This window comes from Ananas comosus, linkage group 13, assembly GCF_001540865.1.
Source record: "Ananas comosus cultivar F153 linkage group 13, ASM154086v1, whole genome shotgun sequence".
Classification (NCBI taxonomy): Eukaryota; Viridiplantae; Streptophyta; class Magnoliopsida; order Poales; family Bromeliaceae; genus Ananas; species Ananas comosus.
The window spans coordinates 2,443,571-2,462,282 of record NC_033633.1 but is presented as its reverse complement, the minus strand read 5'-3'; the positions used below and the strand labels follow the sequence as shown (position 1 = coordinate 2,462,282).

General features: G+C 36.0%; 1 protein-coding gene across 5 annotated transcripts; it reads left to right on the top strand.

The window, feature by feature from the left end:
• LOC109719393 (probable serine/threonine-protein kinase PBL8) lies at positions 3,234–15,860 on the top strand. Of its 5 annotated transcripts, none has more exons than XM_020246039.1 (7): positions 3,234–3,465; positions 3,670–3,766; positions 5,301–5,629; positions 6,263–6,398; positions 13,314–13,450; positions 13,598–13,721; positions 15,016–15,860. In XM_020246039.1, exons 3-7 carry the CDS (start codon positions 5,315–5,317, stop codon positions 15,477–15,479), a joined length of 1,176 nt encoding a protein of 391 aa, XP_020101628.1. In that variant the 5' UTR covers positions 3,234–3,465; positions 3,670–3,766; positions 5,301–5,314; the 3' UTR covers positions 15,480–15,860. The 5 variants fall into 5 exon arrangements, with proteins under 5 accessions (XP_020101628.1, XP_020101626.1, XP_020101627.1 ...); XM_020246037.1 differs by having other exon boundaries at positions 3,670–3,878; XM_020246038.1 differs by lacking the exon at positions 3,234–3,465 and having other exon boundaries at positions 3,525–3,766.

The following is an 18,712-nucleotide window of genomic DNA, read 5'->3' as shown; positions in this document are numbered from 1 at the left end:
TGGAAAGTAAATTCAAGTAGAAAGTAAGTCAGTAATATTTGTCCGATTTTTTTGACAAATTAAGAATATTTATTCGTTTTGAGTTTCGAATGTGAGTTTTGCCTTTATTAATTCATTTCTAAATATAATTTTTTCAGCAGGAATATGGATTGAAGTGCTGCTGCGGAATATGGATATGCAAATATGTAATATTAGAAAGTGTATATACAGTGCAAATTGTAACTTAATGATATAGATTCATTAATTAATGGTTATTTGAAGGGGTATATGATGCAAAAATATGTGGTATTAATAAGTGTGTATATAGTGCAAACTGTAACTTAATGAGATATATATAGATTCATTAAGTTATGACGATTTGAAGGGGTATATGATGAATGAGCAAATTGTAAATCTTGAAAAAATTTTCACTTAAATACAAGTACTTAAAGAATAATTAATCCTAAATTTTAAATAGATCACAAAGTATTCTACCTTTTCATTTTTTTTTTCTAAAAACATCTTATGAGCTAATAATTTGACAATTGTCTAAACAACAAACATTTCGAGAATTGTTTATGCATATTTTTGAAAAATATAGATAATGTGATTAATGTGTAAACATATATTGCTTCACATCATGAGGGTGATTGAATTGAAAGTGATGTTGAAAGCAAAATATTCACAATTTTTTTTTTCTCTAAACAATCATAAAAAATGCAACCAATTATTAAGTGTTTACAATTAGGGAAAACTTCAAAAACTGCCCCTGTAGTTTCGCAATTTTTCATTTTAGTATTCTGCGGTTTAAAATGTATCAAGTTAGTACGTATCCTGTAGTTTCGCACGTTCTCACTTTAGTACTTTGTGGTTTAAAGTGTATTAAGTTAGTACATTGTGATTTCATTTTTATATCAAGTTAGTATTCTGTGGTTTCATTTTTCTTTTTTCATTATCTATTTTTGGGTATTTTTTTCGTTAAATCAGTGACAAAGTTAAAACTAAAGGGTATTAAAATGAATATTCGATAAACTTAGATAGGATATCTGAAGTTTTTTGTATATAATTTAACAAAATATTAAACCACAGGGTACTAAAGTGAGAAGGTGCGAAACCATTGGGTACTAACTTGATACATTTTAAACTACAGAGTACTAAAGTGAAAAAGTACGAAACCACAAAGTACTAATTTGATATACTTTAAACCACAAGATATTAAAGTGAGAAAGTACGAAATCATAAGGGGGTATTCGAAGTTTTTCCTTACAATTATTAAGCAAACAAAGAAGAGTCGTCGCTGATGTTTTTGGGCTCATCAAAGCACCTAATTAATTAAATTGAGATGTATTCACATGCATAAATGAGGCTCATTATTATTGTTATTATTATTATTTTGAGCCCTCACATGTTAAGTCCACGTATCAGCCCCTTAACGTGTATGTATAAGCGTTACCTTGGATTTTTCCGGCTAGGTAGTTAAAGTTGGAGTTTGACTCCATAAAAAGAAGCCACTTCTCATTAGTGTGGATCTTTTACTTATCTACCCCTTGCAATATCAACTATTTACATATATATAAGATACATTTTTAGAGCTTTTTTAAGGTTTAACACTATAATATTATATATATATATATATATAGAGAGAGAGAGAGAATTATGCAACTAACTATGATAGTACCAAGAACTTGGTACGATTGAATTTTTGACTGTGGAATGAAAAGATGTATAGTTAGAATGATGGATAGTGGTACTTTAGGGTTGAGTGGGTGGTTGATTGAATAGTATAATTTAATCGGTGGAAATAATTAATGGATAGATCTAACGGTAGAAAATTCGATAGTATCAAAAGTTTGGTACTATCGATAATATAATAGCCGAACTCACACACACACATATATATAAAATTAAAATTAAAATTAAATATATAAAATATCAAATTTTAAAAAATTTAAAATATCAAGTTAAAATTTAAAATTTAGAATTTAAAATTATAAAATTTTATTTTTGAGATTACAAATTATGAATTTTTAAAATTTAAAATTTAAAAATTTTAAAAATTAAATAGGAGCGGGAACAGCTATTCCCACACAAGGGGTGCACTACAACAAAAATAATATATAACGACACTTTTAAATATTGGTACATATCAAAAAAAGTATTGTTGGCTAACTTACCGACACTTTTTAAAAGTGTTGCTATATGTGGGGCCGCCTCATATTTGGCACCCACTCCTCCAGCGACCTGTGGTAGAGAGACACATGGCAATCGTAACCTTCTACGGTTCCTGTGAGATCCTCGCGGCCAAACTAATCAACTTTTCTTTTTTTTTTTTTACCTTTTCTATTTGTAATCGAGCCGAGTTGACTCGGTGGGGTTGGTTGAGTAATGAAATTTTTTATTTTTAATTGGATTGAGCTTTATATTTAGATCTTAATAGATTTTTTAAAAACTTTTTAGCATAAATAAGACACTTACATAAAAATATTTCAAAAATGTATCTTTATAATCTAATTCTATTATAGTGGTGGGATAACTGTTTCACCTCTTTTTTTTTGTGTTTGGAACTTTGGATATAAGGGAGGATAACTTCTTATTCCCCAACTAAACACTCTCGGTTTAGTAGATGGTTGGTGAAATAAAGTGATTTAAGGGGTGGAAATGATCAAAAAGCTAGATCTAATGGCGAAAAATTTGGTAGCACAAAGTACTTGGTGCTATTAGTAGTATTATAGCCGTACTCTATATATTATTTTATTGTCATTTAAGATAGGGTTAATTGTATACAGCTTTCTGTAAACTACAAAGTTTAACTTTTCATTTTTATCCCAGCAAAAGTTCAATGATATTTATATTTATCCCTCTAATTTGTTATTATTAGAGCAATACTTATTTTTTAATAGCAGATAAGTAAAATAATATTTTGTATGCTTACAAATATATTCCTAAAAAAATTTCAACTGTTAGAATTATATAAAAAAAATTTTAAAAAATATATTTTACTTAATAATGTAAAAAAATAATATACAGAGATAAAAATAAAAAGTTAAACTGTGTGAAGATACATTCGCTATTCGACGTATTTACGGAAAGCTGCATGCAATTAACCTTTTGTAAGATACACAAATCTCCGGCAATAAATGCCTTTTTTTTTTGAAGGACAGAGGCGAGGGCAATTTAGTAATTAGGCTCACATGTTTTTTTCTCCTAACCACGCGCTCTCTCTCTCTCTCTCTCTCTCTCTCTCTCTCTCCTCACGCACACAAGCACACTCACCCTCTCCATCCTCTCTCTCTCTCTCTCTCTCTCTTGTTTCTCTCTCTACTTGGGTTCACATTGCTCACGCTCACAGGAGAATTCCTTGGCCCTTAATTAAAGCGCAGCAGGGGAGGGGAGGGGAGGGGAGGGAGGGGGGGAATCTTTGGGAGGTGGTGTTGGTGGAGGCGGTGAAAAAGAAAGAAGCAAAAGCGGAATCAAAAGAAGCGGCTTGTAGAAACCCACTACTTTGTTTTTCTTTTTTTTATTGTTTTAACCACCCCATGTAAAAAAAAAGAGAAAAAAAAAAACCCTTCTTTTACTCGTCCCTTTCCCTTCTCTCTCGACTCCCCACCTCCCCCCAACCTCTCTCTCTCTCTCTCTCTCTCTCTCTCTCTCTCTCTCTAATCTCTATTGGGTGTTGTTGTTGTCCCTCAGCTTTGGTTCCCCGAGGGGCGTATGAGGCCGAGCGCCGAGGTGGGGTTGCGCCGAGGACGGCGCGGCGGCTAAGGGGCGGCGCGCGGAGGGAGGTGAGGTGCGTTGTTTCTTCCTTTGGGGGGGCGGGGGCGGAGGATGAGAGGGAGTGTGAAGGATGGGAAACTGTGGAACGAGGGAGGAGAACGCCGTGGTCGCGGCTCACTCGCAGGGTGCGTAATTGTTTCGCATTTGGGTCCCTCGTATTCTGGGGTTCGTTGTTGCTGTTGTTTTCGTTTAGTCCTTGGAGTTGGTGTTGTTGAGCACAATTGATTGAGGGGATTTGTTGGAGGATTTGTTATTTCAAATGGGTTTTGTTCAAAATTCGATTTTGGGGTTTGAATTGTTTCCTAACTCCGTTTCTGCTCTTTGCGCAATGGTGTTTTGTTGCTTACTCCTGTTATTTTTTGATGTCTTGATTTTTTTTTTTTTTTTTCGTTTCATTCTTGAATTGATGTTGTTTAGCCCTATTGATTATGGAATTAGTTTTGCTCTTTCAATTGCGTTTTGTCCGAAATTTGTTTTTAGGGTTTGAATTGTCTTTTAATTCGGTTTCTGCCCTTTCCACATTGTTGTTTTGTTGCTTACTCCTGTTATTATTTGATGTTGATTTTTGATTTTTGATTTTTGATTTTTTGTTTCATCCTTTAATTGTTGTTGTTGAGCCCATTAGGTTGAGGGGTTTAGATCAAAGGTTTGTTCTTTCATATGGGTTTATGTCCAAAGTTTCATTTTGTGGTGGGGATGGATTCCTAATTTGGTTTCTGCCCCTTTCACATTATTGTTTTGTTGCTGGTTCTCGAGTTTTTATGTCCTCTTACTCTATTTTTTTTTTTTCCCCTTTCCTTTCCCTCGTTGAAATTGTTATTTAGTGCCCAGTAGATTTGTGGGTTTAATGAAAGCTTCGTTTTCTTGAATGTGGTTTGTCCAAAATCTGATTTTTGGGTGTTTAGATGGTTTCCTAATTCGGTTTCCTCCCTAAATTTTTTATGTCCTCTTACTCCTATTCTTCTTGGTTTTTTGATTGTTTGTTAGACCATTTGACTGATAGGTTTAGAGATTTTTTTTTTTTTCCTTTCCTTTTTTCCCCCACAATTTGAGTTGTAGGTTTAATTGTTTCCTAATTTGGTTTCTGCACTTTTCACATTGATATTTTTGTTGGTGGTTCTTCATTTTGTGTCCTTTTCTGGTGTTGATGTTAATTTTTTTTTAATATTTCTTTTCTTTTTCAATATCTGGGCCTCCTTATGTTCTGGGTTCTTATATCATGGGAGGAGCTATGTAAAATTTTAATCCTTTCTTCAGGTGTTTAGTTTGGAAATTTTTTTTGTTCATTTGCATGCAACAATCTGGCAGATCTGATTTGTCTAAACATCACATATTTGGATTATGGCTGAAATATGGGAATTCAGGATTTCTATTGACACAATTGCGTATGTTTAGTTCTTTCGCACCGTCTTAATTATCAACAATTTGAACTCAAGAATGATGTTTACTTGAAGCAATTTTATGTCTTAAAAGTTTTGTCATTACTTCTGGGCTTCTTTGTAATTTCTGAAGTGATTAACTTGTCTTTCATATTTTCTTACTTGCAGTTCAGCAGCTTCAAATGTTCCCTGGGAAAAATGCTCTTTCGGAGAAGAAGCACACCCGGACCTTCTCGGACATCAGTGACTCATCGAGCCTTCGGAACTTTGAAGATACAAGAAATATTTCTATATACACCAATGTGATTGCCTTCACACTGTTCGAGCTTGAGACTATCACAAAGAGCTTTCGACCAGATTATGTTCTTGGTGAGGGCGGTTTCGGGACTGTCTATAAAGGATACATAGATGAGAATGTAAGGGTTGGCCTCAAATCACTTCCTGTTGCCGTCAAAGTGCTCAACAAGGATGGTCATCAAGGGCACCGAGAATGGCTTGTAAGCTCACATTTCTTCATGTATTCCTTGCCATTTATGGTAGGAGAAAATTCTCCATGAAAGCTCCATTGCTGAGTTTGGTTGACTTACTTGCACATGATTGTGTATAATGGACCCTTATGCATTGTTTGGCTTTGTCATAGTTGACTTCCATGTTTTGTTCTTTCCATGTAGAGACCCAAAATTTATTCTTTACCGATGGTACATTTTACTTGCATACTTTGTTATAGTTACATCCTATAAAGTTGTCCGATGATTTCTTATTCATAATGAATGGAAGTTTGATTTCTCGTCGAACTTCTTAATTTCTCCTGGCAAATGTGATGAATTATCAAAAAGATATTGTAGTTCTCTAAATCTTGGTATATTATATTCTTGTAATCTTCAGGTATGATTGATTTTTTTTGTTTGTTATAGCACAAACTAGACATTATCAAGCATTTAATTTGTGAAGGCTATTAACTTGACATTCAAAAGTTTTGTTCGCAGAGCTGCAGAGGCTTAGGATTTGAACTTGCTGTCTAGTTTTAAATATGAAGTATTACCTTAGTAGGGTTACTTAGAACATTGGTACTTGGGCTGTGATGAATTTGTGATGAATCTTAAGATTTGACTAATTTCTTGTTTTATCAGACAGAGGTTAACTTTTTGGGGCAGCTAAGGCATCCTAATTTGGTGAAGTTGATCGGTTATTGCTGCGAAGATGATCACAGGCTGCTTGTCTACGAGTTCCTGTTCCGGGGCAGTCTTGAAAACCACTTATTCCGCAGTAATGATTCTATCTTTTTCTATTACTGGCATGGCTTTTGGTCTTTTTGCTTGATAGTTTTTCACGTGCAATTTATTTTAGGTGTTTTTTAAGTGCCCTTCCTGGTTCAATGCCCTTCAATACATTATTACAGACATTTGAATGCGGACTTGTCCTTTGTTCAGGATTTTACTTCTAAAGAGACATATTATCAATAAGATATCTATATTTGGAAATTGCTATTTTAACTGAAGTGTTTGGAAACTTTATTCTATCCAACTTTTATCCTATGTAACAAAATATAGATAGTGCATTTTTAAGGAACAGCAATGCATTTAGGTTGCCTATCTGTATCAATGAGAAGTGAGAACCAAATATTAGAGGCATAGAGTTGCTAAAATGCTTCTTTTTTTTAAAAAAAAATTATTGGATTGTTTCAAAGGGCATGTAGTGTCTGATAACGAAAGATTTGGAAAGTAGCTTTACTCACGTTTTATTCATCATTTGTCATCTACATATAGATGGAAGTCGTGGACTATTCAAGGTTACGGGAATTGGAATCCGGTAATAGATATGTTCATACAAGGAAACATTTTTGAACCTAAATTAAGCCCCAAATCAATCATTGTACACCATTTCTGAATGGCGTGAACTATAGAAACTTTGCTTGCCTTTTCTTGGAGGCCAGATGTACTGGAGGGAGTAGGGCTGCCAATGAGTCAAACACGAGCTAGTCGGGGCTGGTTTGTGTTCGGCTCGTCGTGTTTGCTCATTTATTAAACGAACCGAACACGAGTTGGCTCAACTTTTATTGTCATCCCTACTTTGAAAATTAGAATCTTAATCTAATAATTAAAATTCACAAAGTATAGGTCTCTTTACATTTGGGTTTGCCTAAAATTTAAATAGTAGAAATTTGTATTATATATATATTTGAGCTATATCAAGCCGAACATGAGTGAGTTGACCCCAGCTCGTGTTCAGCTCGTTAAACGAGCGATCAATCTCAAACTTATTTTGAGCCGAACGCGAGCTGGCTGCCTAGCTCACAAACAGCAAGTTGGATTGCTAGCCCTAGGAGGGAGTATATAGGGAGTGAAAATACTACAAAAGTGAGAACGAATGTTGCACTTGCATCCACTATAGTTGGTTGAGAAGGTATAAATGAATTAATCATCCGAAGTTGAGTTTCTTCAGCAATAATCTTTACCAAAGCTATATCTGGTGTTGGAAGTGGTAGTTGATGAAGAAGTTGACCCCGCATGGTTTCAAATTCAAGTCGTGTCTGCATAAGAAATTGAAAGAGGCGTTGCTTATTGAGGCACTAGATTTTGTTTTGCAGCACAACTACAAGTGGAGTGAGCTCTACAATTTGACACAATCGGGTTTGCATAAAGGCGTAAAATTCCTAGCCCAGATGAGCTAGAGATACTCTTGAAACTCAGTCAAAGATTTGGCATAACTTGATTGTTCAAAAATGTTGAAAATGCACCCACATCTCTCGCGCAAGAGTGAAGTTCACCAACCGCATATTAATATCAACATCCACAAAAGAAGAATGATGCTGTGGGTACATTGATTGGCAAGAGCCCGTTAGTTGATATATCTTTATTAGTCAATATTGCAATATTGTCAATGTGACTGATAAGATCAAGACTACCAAATAGAAGCTTTTAAGAGACATCAATAATTCATACTTGCCAACTTATCATCAAGTTGAGTAAGATTATGAACAAACGAAACTATTATCGGCGAAGAGGATCGTATAAAGTTTCACCAAGAATGCAAATAAGAAGAAAACTCTCTCTCTCTTTCTCTCTCTCTCTCTATCTCTCTGAGAAAATAGAACTAAGGAATATTGGGCCTAATTTCAGTCCAAATGCCGAAGCCAACTTTGGGAGGTCGAACAAACATATCAAGTAGTGCTTTATGCGATGCAAAAAAAAAAGGAAGGGTTAATTTCGGGAAGTGGACCGCTAATTAAGGATGAGAAAAGAAAATCATAGAAAGAATCTTTAGTTGCTATGAGAAGAGCGAAGGAGATGATGGAGATTTGTCGACAGTGATAAAGGTAATCTTAGTGGTGTCATTGTGCGGTTATGGATGGTGTCACAAGAGAACCCAAATTAATCTTGGTAGTGGTAATAATATGGATCAAGTGGCGTGCCTCGACAGCCACAAGGTAGAGGTGGCAGAGGACAATTACTAGGAGGTGTACATTGGTGACAAAAGCTGACAATGTGGCTCGAGCAGAAATGATTTCATAGTGTTGCAAAGGAAAAGTCTCGAGCAGAAGGGCAATGCTATGTTGTAGCTTGTCGATTTACTGCCGACTATGATGAACAAGAAGAAAGAAGAGGAACATAGATTGGTTCTAATAATGAACAAAAAATTTAGAAAATACACTTTCTCATATTTTATTCATATTGCCCTCTCTATGTAGAAAGAAATCATGAGAAGCTAACTCAGAATCGGAATATTTGGTAAAACAATACACGTGTTCATACAAGGAAACAATTCTACCTAAATTAAGTCCCGAATCAATCAATTATCAATTATACACCATTATATGCTATATGTGACAAGAATTGCCAATGCCACTGGCATAGCAAGTGCTAGTGTGCCATCGGCATTGCACAACATGTCGCATGCTTCTGCACAGACTCTTGTTATATGTTGGCATGTACTACCCAAGCTTATCGACTCGAACAATATGGCAGGCATGTACGGCACAATTTGATAATAGCGTTGAAATCCATATGGTGGAATGAAGTCTAGTTCTTTGGCAGAATGAATGCTTGACTATGATGATAGTCAACAATATCCATTGGCATATTAAATGACTACGATGATAGTCGACAATATCCATTGGCATATGTTTAATAAATTGTGACTTGTTTCCTATTCTTTCTAGTTAATTAGTCTTTGATCGTGCCTAATTTTTGCATTGTCATCTTTGGGCCCGTTTCCGGCCCAAAATCCATAATGCTATGGTAATTTCTCAATGTGAACTAATGTGTATATATAATTAATAACCACTAGTGGCGGATCTAGAAATTTTCACTAGTGGGGTCAATATAATGAAGAGAAAACATAAAATAAAAATTAATAGAAAAAGACTAACTAGTCATTAAATTGCAAAAACAAAAAATGTATCATTTTTATTTACACTTGTACTCGACGTGTTTTCATATTCTGAAAACAGTGTATGAAAGCCTCATCGGTGACACCGCCAAATATATATATTTTTATGTGTCACCAAGCAATCGTTCATCAATTGATCACACATACGGTTGCGCAATTTATTCTTTATGAAATTTATTATAGAAAAAGCTCTTTTGACTGTGGTAGTAGTAACTGGTAGAATGAATGTCAACTTTAAAAGTAAAGAAATCCTTGGAAACACCATGTTTCTTCGTCTCAACAAAAGAAAAAGTTTAAGGTTAGCAGGTTCTACATTTTTATTGGACTTGCTATCTCTCTTTTTTTCCCCTATTTTATTCTACTGTTCTACCTAGTCCCTCCATCCTTTTTTGTGGGCCCACTACCACGTAGTCCTATGAGATAAAAAAATAGAGAACCATATTGTTTGACCCCACTTTGGGTCAACTTTGGCGCCAAAGTGGGGTTAACAACCCAAGATTGGCCAATGTGGCCTTTTTTTGACATACCTCAGAAGAGTCAATGGAACCCACTAAGGTTTGTATAGATCCGCCAATGATAACCACTATTTTGTTACCATATATGCATTCGGCTTTTTTGTGAATATACCTCACATTCTTCTTTTTAGAATGTAGTGCTTATTCTTTACTTTGAAAGCTTAATTATTTTGAACTAATCCTCATTCGTAGCTTGGCTATTATCCCATCATGGAAAAGGGGAGTGAGGACTTTATATATTGCCGAAGTCTGCAATAGCATCCTAATATGATAAAAAAGATGTTATAATTACGGAAATATAAGTCCTAACATAAGAGAATAAATCCTACCTAGTGAAAAGAATTTATTACTATATGAAGATAGTTATAATTTAAGAGATCAAACTAATAAGGAACAATATTTTGCGGCAGGGACGCAATAAGAGATAGATTGACTTCAAGAGTTTAAAAGAATGCTTGTCAACTTATCTTTGAATGAACCGACCGTTTCTAGAGTAAGTGGCAAAGGGCTTGGTGGTTGGTACCCGAGGTCCCAAGTTCGAATCCTAGTTGATTCACATTTTCAGCTAAGTTTATTTCTAAATAAAATAAACGAAGAGGGTAGCGTGCTACCTATCTCTCTCTCAAAAAAAGAAAAAAAGAATGAAGGGACTGATGGTGTTAAATGGAGATGGACCATCAATGAACTTTTCATTGTAAATTCGTGCTACAAGTTAATTTCAAACGGAGGTATAAGGGATCGCACAATACCGCTATTATGGAAACTGAAAATACCTCTAAAAGTAAAGATCTTCACATAGTTCTTAGGAGAAGGGTCCTAACGGTAGATAACCTTCTCAAGAGGGGATGGACAAGCGAACAAAGGTGTGTGCTATGTGTAACGATCCGGCTCACTAGTAATAATAACTCGTTAAGTTCAAACCATTAGCTGAAAATGCTTAAGCCTAGTTATTATTACTAGGATCCATAGTCTCTTATATACCCAATCACGACTTAGTTCCTATTCAATGTGGGATTATTGGGGTGTCACAGGCTCCCCCCATTTAGGCCTTGATGTCCTCGTCAGTCCAATCAAACACAGCCCAAGATCATTAGGTGATGGGAGGCCCGCCTCACACTTCCAGCCGATGAATCGGTTATGATACCAAATGTAACGACCCGACCTGTTAGTAATTATAATTCGTTGAGCCCAAACCATTAACTCAAAATGTTTAAGTCCAGTTATTATTATTAGGGTTCATAATCTCTTACATATCCAATCACAACCTAATTCCCATCCGATATGGGATTATTGGGGTGTCACACTATGCGAGAGAATGAGACGGTGGACCACTTTTTTGGTGGATGTTTTTACGTATGTTCTGTCCCCTCCCTACTGTGCTATGGTAGGAACCTTGTGCTGGCAGCCAAAGCAACAAGTGGATGAAATGTGGGATTTCTTCATGATGCAATAGGATACTGATACAAGGGAGAAGGGGCTAAACATTTTAACCGTGGCGTGGTAGGGCGTATTGCTACATAGGAATAATGTCGTTTTTCGGAATCAACCACAGATCTTAAGGATATTCATAGGATGTTGGAGTATTGGGTTGAAAATCTGAAGTGATTTTTTGCCCCGATTCCGGAGGAATAGTTGCCTTAGTTTCTGTTGCCTAGTTCATTTGCCTAATGAATGAAGCAGATAGTATACTATTTTTCCTCAAAAGAAAAAAAATGGAATTCTAAACTCTTTAGGAATCGAACTTTACTATGACTTCGCAGGTAGATCAGCTAGTAGGATTTGACAAACTTGTCGACCCAACTGGATTGGTCATCATGTGGGTAATTATAATATCTTGTCAACTTTGATGTTCTCCTTATAATGTGAATATTTTTAATGCTTGAGACAACAAACTAGGAAACTATTTATGAAAGGTCGATTTAAGATGGAAAACTCAAAATCACTGTGCACGAGGATGAAAAAAAGATAAAGAATGAAAGAACATAACGACTAGCATTCTTTTTCTAGTTTAGATGAACCATCGGTGATTGTTTCTAGTAAAATAACCATAAATCAAGACATTGTCGATCGTTTCATACTTTGCTATTTTGCGGGGATGGGCTTTGACATGCCGAGCATGTGTCATATAGTGCCTTCCTCTTCTCGTAGGAGACAATAGGTGGCGACAACATGAGAAATGGCAATGATAGTATCTATGTTAGTTACAACAACCCTGTCTTACATGGTGGTGACAGATATAGCCTATGGTGACGACTCAGTCCCTTAGGGTGCCAAACACTAAAGAGCTTAAAAGTGTGTTACTAGACGAGATCTTATTCTACAAGTTAACAAGCAAGGTAATTAGCCGGCAACTGGCACGAGGAACCTGTTAAGACTTGAGTGACAAACTAAACTCAGCACCTTATTCTTCCTTTTCATCGTTGCGTAAGCCATATGCACATTAGACTACACAATATCAATCATGAAGAGATGTTTACTTTTTTGAAGAAAAAAATGAAAAGAAGATATATCATCATCTCTTTTAAAGAGAAATTCAAAGTTTCCGCATTAGACTTATTTAACATTTTGTGTATTTGGAAAACAGTTGTTAAGTTCAAAGTTCTTGATATTAAATAGTTGTCATTTATGTGCTATATCTTTGATATATTGTTGATGGTATTTGACACTTAAACTTGGGCGGGTTTGAAACCTATCTCATTTCAGTCAGGTTAGTATGTTCATTGCAGTGCTGGTTTGCTCAAACCGTACCGGGCAACTAGGTCTCATAGTCCATCCAATTAGTTCATCTGGCTTTTGCAGGGCGTTTTCTCATCCGGTTAGAGTAACTAGAATGAATAAGGTTTTTAACTTTTCTCGTTAATATGGCTCCTTCCTTTCCAGTTTCCTAGCATTGGTAGCAAATCATGTGAACCTTGAACTGGACATACTAGTTGAAAAGTATAAAGATCTTGATATATCTTGATTTAGACCAAAAAAAAAATATATATATGAATACATAAAAGGAGAATTAATTTTTAGAGACTGTTTACTACTTTGACACAGTTTCTTTTCTGTCCTGTATATAGTGTTTGCTTAATCTTCTGATTTTTCTGCCTCGTATATGACATGTGGGTACTAACCGTTAGTGGAAAAATATCAAAATTCCACCTCAACATCTGATAAGGCTTCAGAAACCATATTGCAATAATAGTTACATTTCTCCATGCAGTACAATTTTTAGATAGTTTTCACAAATATGACTTTTTTCCTTGATACTCCTCTTTCTTTGTGTGCTCAGAGACGGCTGCTCCCTTGTCTTGGGCAACGAGAATGTCAATAGCTCTGGGTGCTGCCAAAGGGCTAGCTTTTCTGCACAACGCAGAAAGACCCGTCATTTACCGAGATTTCAAGACCTCAAATATCTTGTTGGACTCTGTAAGTATTGACCTTCTGAATTCCTTTTTCTTCATCTTACATACAATTATCACTGTATCACATATTTACTTCTCTGTATACTAGATGTCTTATCTATACTTATTCCATTATTTATACTTATCCTACTTCTTATCCACATCTTCACAGGATTATACTGCTAAACTGTCTGATTTTGGCCTTGCAAAAGCTGGTCCAGAAGGCGACGAGACCCATGTGTCGACTCGAGTGATGGGCACCTATGGGTATGCTGCACCAGAATATGTAATGACTGGTATGGACCTTTACACTTTATATTTGCTTTGTGTTGTTCTTAAATTAATGCTTGCTGTCTTTAGCTTTACTGTGTGCTGCCAGTCTGGCACTTACTGAATTGTGTGATACTAGTTATACCGTCTATTGTCTATTCTTCTATTTGACCTTTGCACTGAACCAGTGGTGTAGGGGGCTTGCTGGGGGCAATGACCCACACCACTACCAGCAAATTTTGGAAGTAGTGTATGCATGTTTGCTCGTACTTTTCTCTTTTGGCCCTTCTTTCTAAGGCAACAATGAAATCCAGCATTGGACCGCCAAATTTTCCTCTCTCGGCATATCAAGTATCAGGGCCTTTACTTCACCTCCCTTCTTGCTTTAAACCAAATGATTTAAATATTGCTTCTATCTTTAAGATTTTAGTGCTCTCACTAAGTGCTCCATCTATGGGCAAATATTTCCAATAAATGATCTCAGAACTTCTCTAGTACCATTCCGTTTAAGGTGTTTTAGATCTATTTATTTGTGTTGGTTCATTCCCTTTCTTTCTGTGTCTATATTTCTTCCAGATTCTTTCTTTTTTCTGCTTTGACATCCCGAACCTACTCCAGATCGACCTCATCAACCTTCTCAGTTTTTTCAGGAAAGAACTTGGCTAGAAGTAGGTCATTGAGACAAGTCACAATACACGTAAATCAAATGCAATTTTTTTTTTCAAATTTTTTTTCCTTATATGTCAATTGGTCTTGTTTTCGAATGGATCTTCTATTATGACATTCCAAAATACTATTTTGTACTTAATATTTAGTATTTAATACAGATTGAGTTACACAACTTGTTTTTCATCTGTTATGAATTCTGTGAGTCAAATACAATTTTGCTCTGCTAGCTCAAATTTGGTTTCTAATATTGTGACCTGTCGAGGTTTTTTCTTTTCCCTAACATCAATTAAAATTATTTATTTATACATAAACTTAGATAGAATTTTGTCTCAAACTAGAACTTTCCGAGACTAATATTGAACTTTCCAATCAAATTTGCTAATTCAGCAGCGACGTTGACTTCATTTCGATAGTTTTATTGTTGACAATAACAACTAGAAGTCAACAAATTGTGTCATAACCCTGAAATGCATATACTCTGCTGTTTCATATTAAAAATGAGAAATACAAAGCCAAATTAACTAGTATCCAGTATTGTCCTACTAGGGTTTTAATTTACGGAAGGAAAAATAGTTAAATTATTCATCAAGTTGCCCATTAAAATTTTGTTCCCAGTTCTGAACTGAAGTATTCACTTGACTATGTGAGCAGGGCACCTGACAGCGAGGAGCGATGTTTACAGCTTTGGAGTTGTCCTCCTCGAGCTGCTCACGGGCCGACGGTCTGTGGACAAGACGCGGCCCAGCAAGGAGCACAGCCTAGTCGACTGGGCACGACCCAAGCTCAATGACAAGCGGAAGCTTCTCCAGATCATTGACCTGCGGCTCGAGGGCCAGTACTCGGTCCGAGCGGCCCAAAAGGCCTGCAGCCTGGCCTACTACTGCTTGAGCCAGAACCCGAAGGCGAGGCCGCTCATGAGCGACGTGGTCGAGACGCTCGAGCCCTTGCTAGGAAGCGGGCCGAGTGATGGCCCTATTCAGACAATTCAGTCCTTCACTACTAGTCGGTTACCGGACTACAGGACGGCCCACGGGCTCACTAGAAATGGCGTCAACTGCAGAGCAAGCCCGAGCACGAAGTGCTCCCCTGCTGTTCCAGCTTGCAGGGTGAGGTGAGTATGAGTTCTTTTTCGACTCTTACAAACTGGAGTAGGTGGAGTGTGTATATGAGAATCTAGCTGGTGCGTTCGGGTGCGCATGCGTGTCGTTGTTTGTGCTTATTGGGTTTTTCCTTTTTTTCCGTTTTTCGTTTTACCTCCCTAACTTTGATGTAAATGCGGTCGGCATGTCGTTGCTTCTAGTGGTATCTTTTCAATTTCCTGCGTCGGTGTTATGTATCGCAACTGAGGCAAGCCCCGCCCCAAAAAAGGGGGCCAGGTTCTGTTCCAGAATGAAAGCTAAGTTGAACTGAAATGGCATGGTTTGTGTTCTGGGAATGCTGTTATGTTTTCTGACTTGTGAAATAAGATGAGGTTGGAGTGAGAAATAGTTACTTTCTGATCCTGAGAAATGCTGTTTCTAGCAGCTCCTGAGTCTCAACTAGTGTTTAAATTTTAATCTGAACCCTGTCTCAGAAATTGTGATTTCTTTGCCTGTGTTACTAAATAAGCTATAGCCCAATGGACAACCTTTCCTCTTCAGTATGCATTTTATTAGTTTTTCTATTATCTTTCAGGAATAACATCCATTATGGAGTATTTACCACCCTCTTACTCTGTTAGTGTTATTATGTTGTTTGGCCAGACTTTCAGAAATAGCTTTCGTAATTTTTGGAAAGTGATAGTCAGGTGTTTGGCAAACAAAATCTACGTGCTTCTGCTGCAACAAGAAGCTGTTCGTGTGTGTGATACGCACGGCTAATTCCACGTCGGAACCGCTCGTTTCTGGGTGGGCCATTTCTCCCTTGGCTACAAATAATCGGGATCACTCGAATCTTTATAATGATCTTCATGTATCTTGTCCTAAAGAGTTCAATCGATTAGTAGGGCCACCTCTTTGTTGATTAATTAGTTCCCAGTAAAGTAGAGCCCATTGATGACACCCACAACCACATTAGAGAAAGAGAGAGTGTTATCCGGTACTTAAAATATCAATCCGCTAAAAAAATAATCTATAAATTGTCTTAATATTTCAACTCGCGCACACATGATGTCATATGCACCGACGAACAATAGCATGAGACGCTACGCTGGAGCTGAATTCGAGATCACTTAAAATATAAATATTTTTAAACTAATTCCAATATCGTATAAATATACGCAGCAATTCAATCCACTAACATTACCGACTTGTTAGGTTCTATTGTTTAAGCCTCAAATAGTAGGACTTGCATACTTCTTATATGAAAAATTAAAAGCCTTACATCATATTAATACTCAAAACATTAATAATATAGAAGAAGATTGTCGGGTCGTTTGCGTTAACCATTAATCCCAAAAAGTCGAGCAGTTAGAAATACACAACAAATTCACTTAAAGCGTACAGATACACGCCATTTCGAACATGACTCGACCCAACACGACTTTTCGCCACAGGACATGATGCTGGTCTATTTAAGCCAACAGAGAAGACTAAGAAAAAAATATTTTGATGATGATGATGATGATACGTGATTGGTTGGTCCTTTTCCATGCCAGCTGTAGTACAAAAGCACCAAAAGAATGGGCATCTCTTTCGGGGGCCGCCACTGCAATCTTATCCATGCACAACACAACTCTCTCCTTCTAAACTCTGTGTGGGAAACTGGGAATTGTCCTCAGCTTCCTTGATTAGAGTAAAAGGAAGGAAACAAAGTGCTTCCCAAAAAAAGATGCTTCTTCTTTTTTCGGTTTTTGAAAATAAAAAAATTTACAGTATTATACTTACACCACATCATCATCAATAACAAGTCAATTATTTATTTTTTAAAAAATAATATAATAAAAATATTTTTTTATTAATCATAATAGGATGTGTGAATCTAACAGAGATAATTTTATTAGTTTGAAATATCATGTTAGTAATATAACCGGTGCATTTTAAAGTTTTTTTTTGAAAAAGAGATTGCGACAATAAATCCTTGGATGTTGGGTGGGAGTGACAAGTGGGGGTGGGAATGTTCTCGCCTGTCACGCACTTAACCCGCGGTCGAGCTCAATAGTTTTTCCACGCTCTCGTTTTCACACTTTGTGTCGACGTATTCGCTTAGCTGGCTTTTTCTTTTTTTAATTTTTTTTTAGCAAAAATTATGATTATTGTTGAAAAATATTGTAAAATAAGAACGGTATTTTTAATAGTAATATTTAACATTCTTAATTCCTAACGTCTCCGCTTGAGGTATTTTTCATAGGTATGTAATTTAGTTAAACGTAGAGCTTTGTGTTCTTATAACATGTTATTAATTTTTATTCTTTAACAAGTTTAAACTTGTGAAAATAATAATAATAATTTTACTTTGTTTAATATATTATTAAACCAGGAGGTCTTGAATTCTCGTCCCGTCCGACTTCCGAATGTATTTAATTTTCTCTCACGATCTCGGATCTAGCAAAATATCGAGTTTAGTCGCGAGGAAGAGTGCTAAATATAATATTTTTTAAAAAAATTTATTTTGAAATAGCTTCACTACAACAAAAACGGTCTATAGCGACACTTTTAAATATAAGTACATATCAAAAAAGTACTGCTAGCTAAAATTACCGACACTTTTAAAAAGTGTTGCTATATGTGGGGTCGCTAGGTATATAGTGACAGTTAAAGAGTGTCGCTATAACCTAAAAGAGTGCTGCTAATTTACCAACACTTATTTAAGCATTTAGCAACCGCCAAAACTCTATCTCGTTGGCTGCAGTGGCGGAGAAGGACGACAGGAAAGGCTCTTCGTCTAGAATTTTAGTGGATTGAGTGAAAAGAGAAGAAAAGATGGTAATTGCTTTTTCTTTTTTTTTTTTCTTTTCTGTTTGTAATCGGGCCAAATGGACTGGGTGTGGTGGGTTGAGTAGAGTAATCTTTTATTTTTGGTTGGATCGTGCTTTATATTTAGACATTAGTAGATATTTTTTTAAATTTTAGGATAAATGGAACACTTACTCAAAAGTGTTCCAAACATGTGTCCCTATAACCTAATTATGTTGTAGTGCTTAAGTTTTTAAAGAATAATAATAATTAATAATTTACTAAAATTCAATAGTTTGGAGTGTCTTCCATGTGAAAATTGTACTTTTACTACAAACAATTCTAAATATACGATTTAAACATAATGTTTCTTTTGAAAACGTTATTCATGCAATATTTCATCCAACAATACTTCTATATCTTATAGCAAGGCTACACTGACACTTAATCTAGCAACTAAAACAACAACATTACTT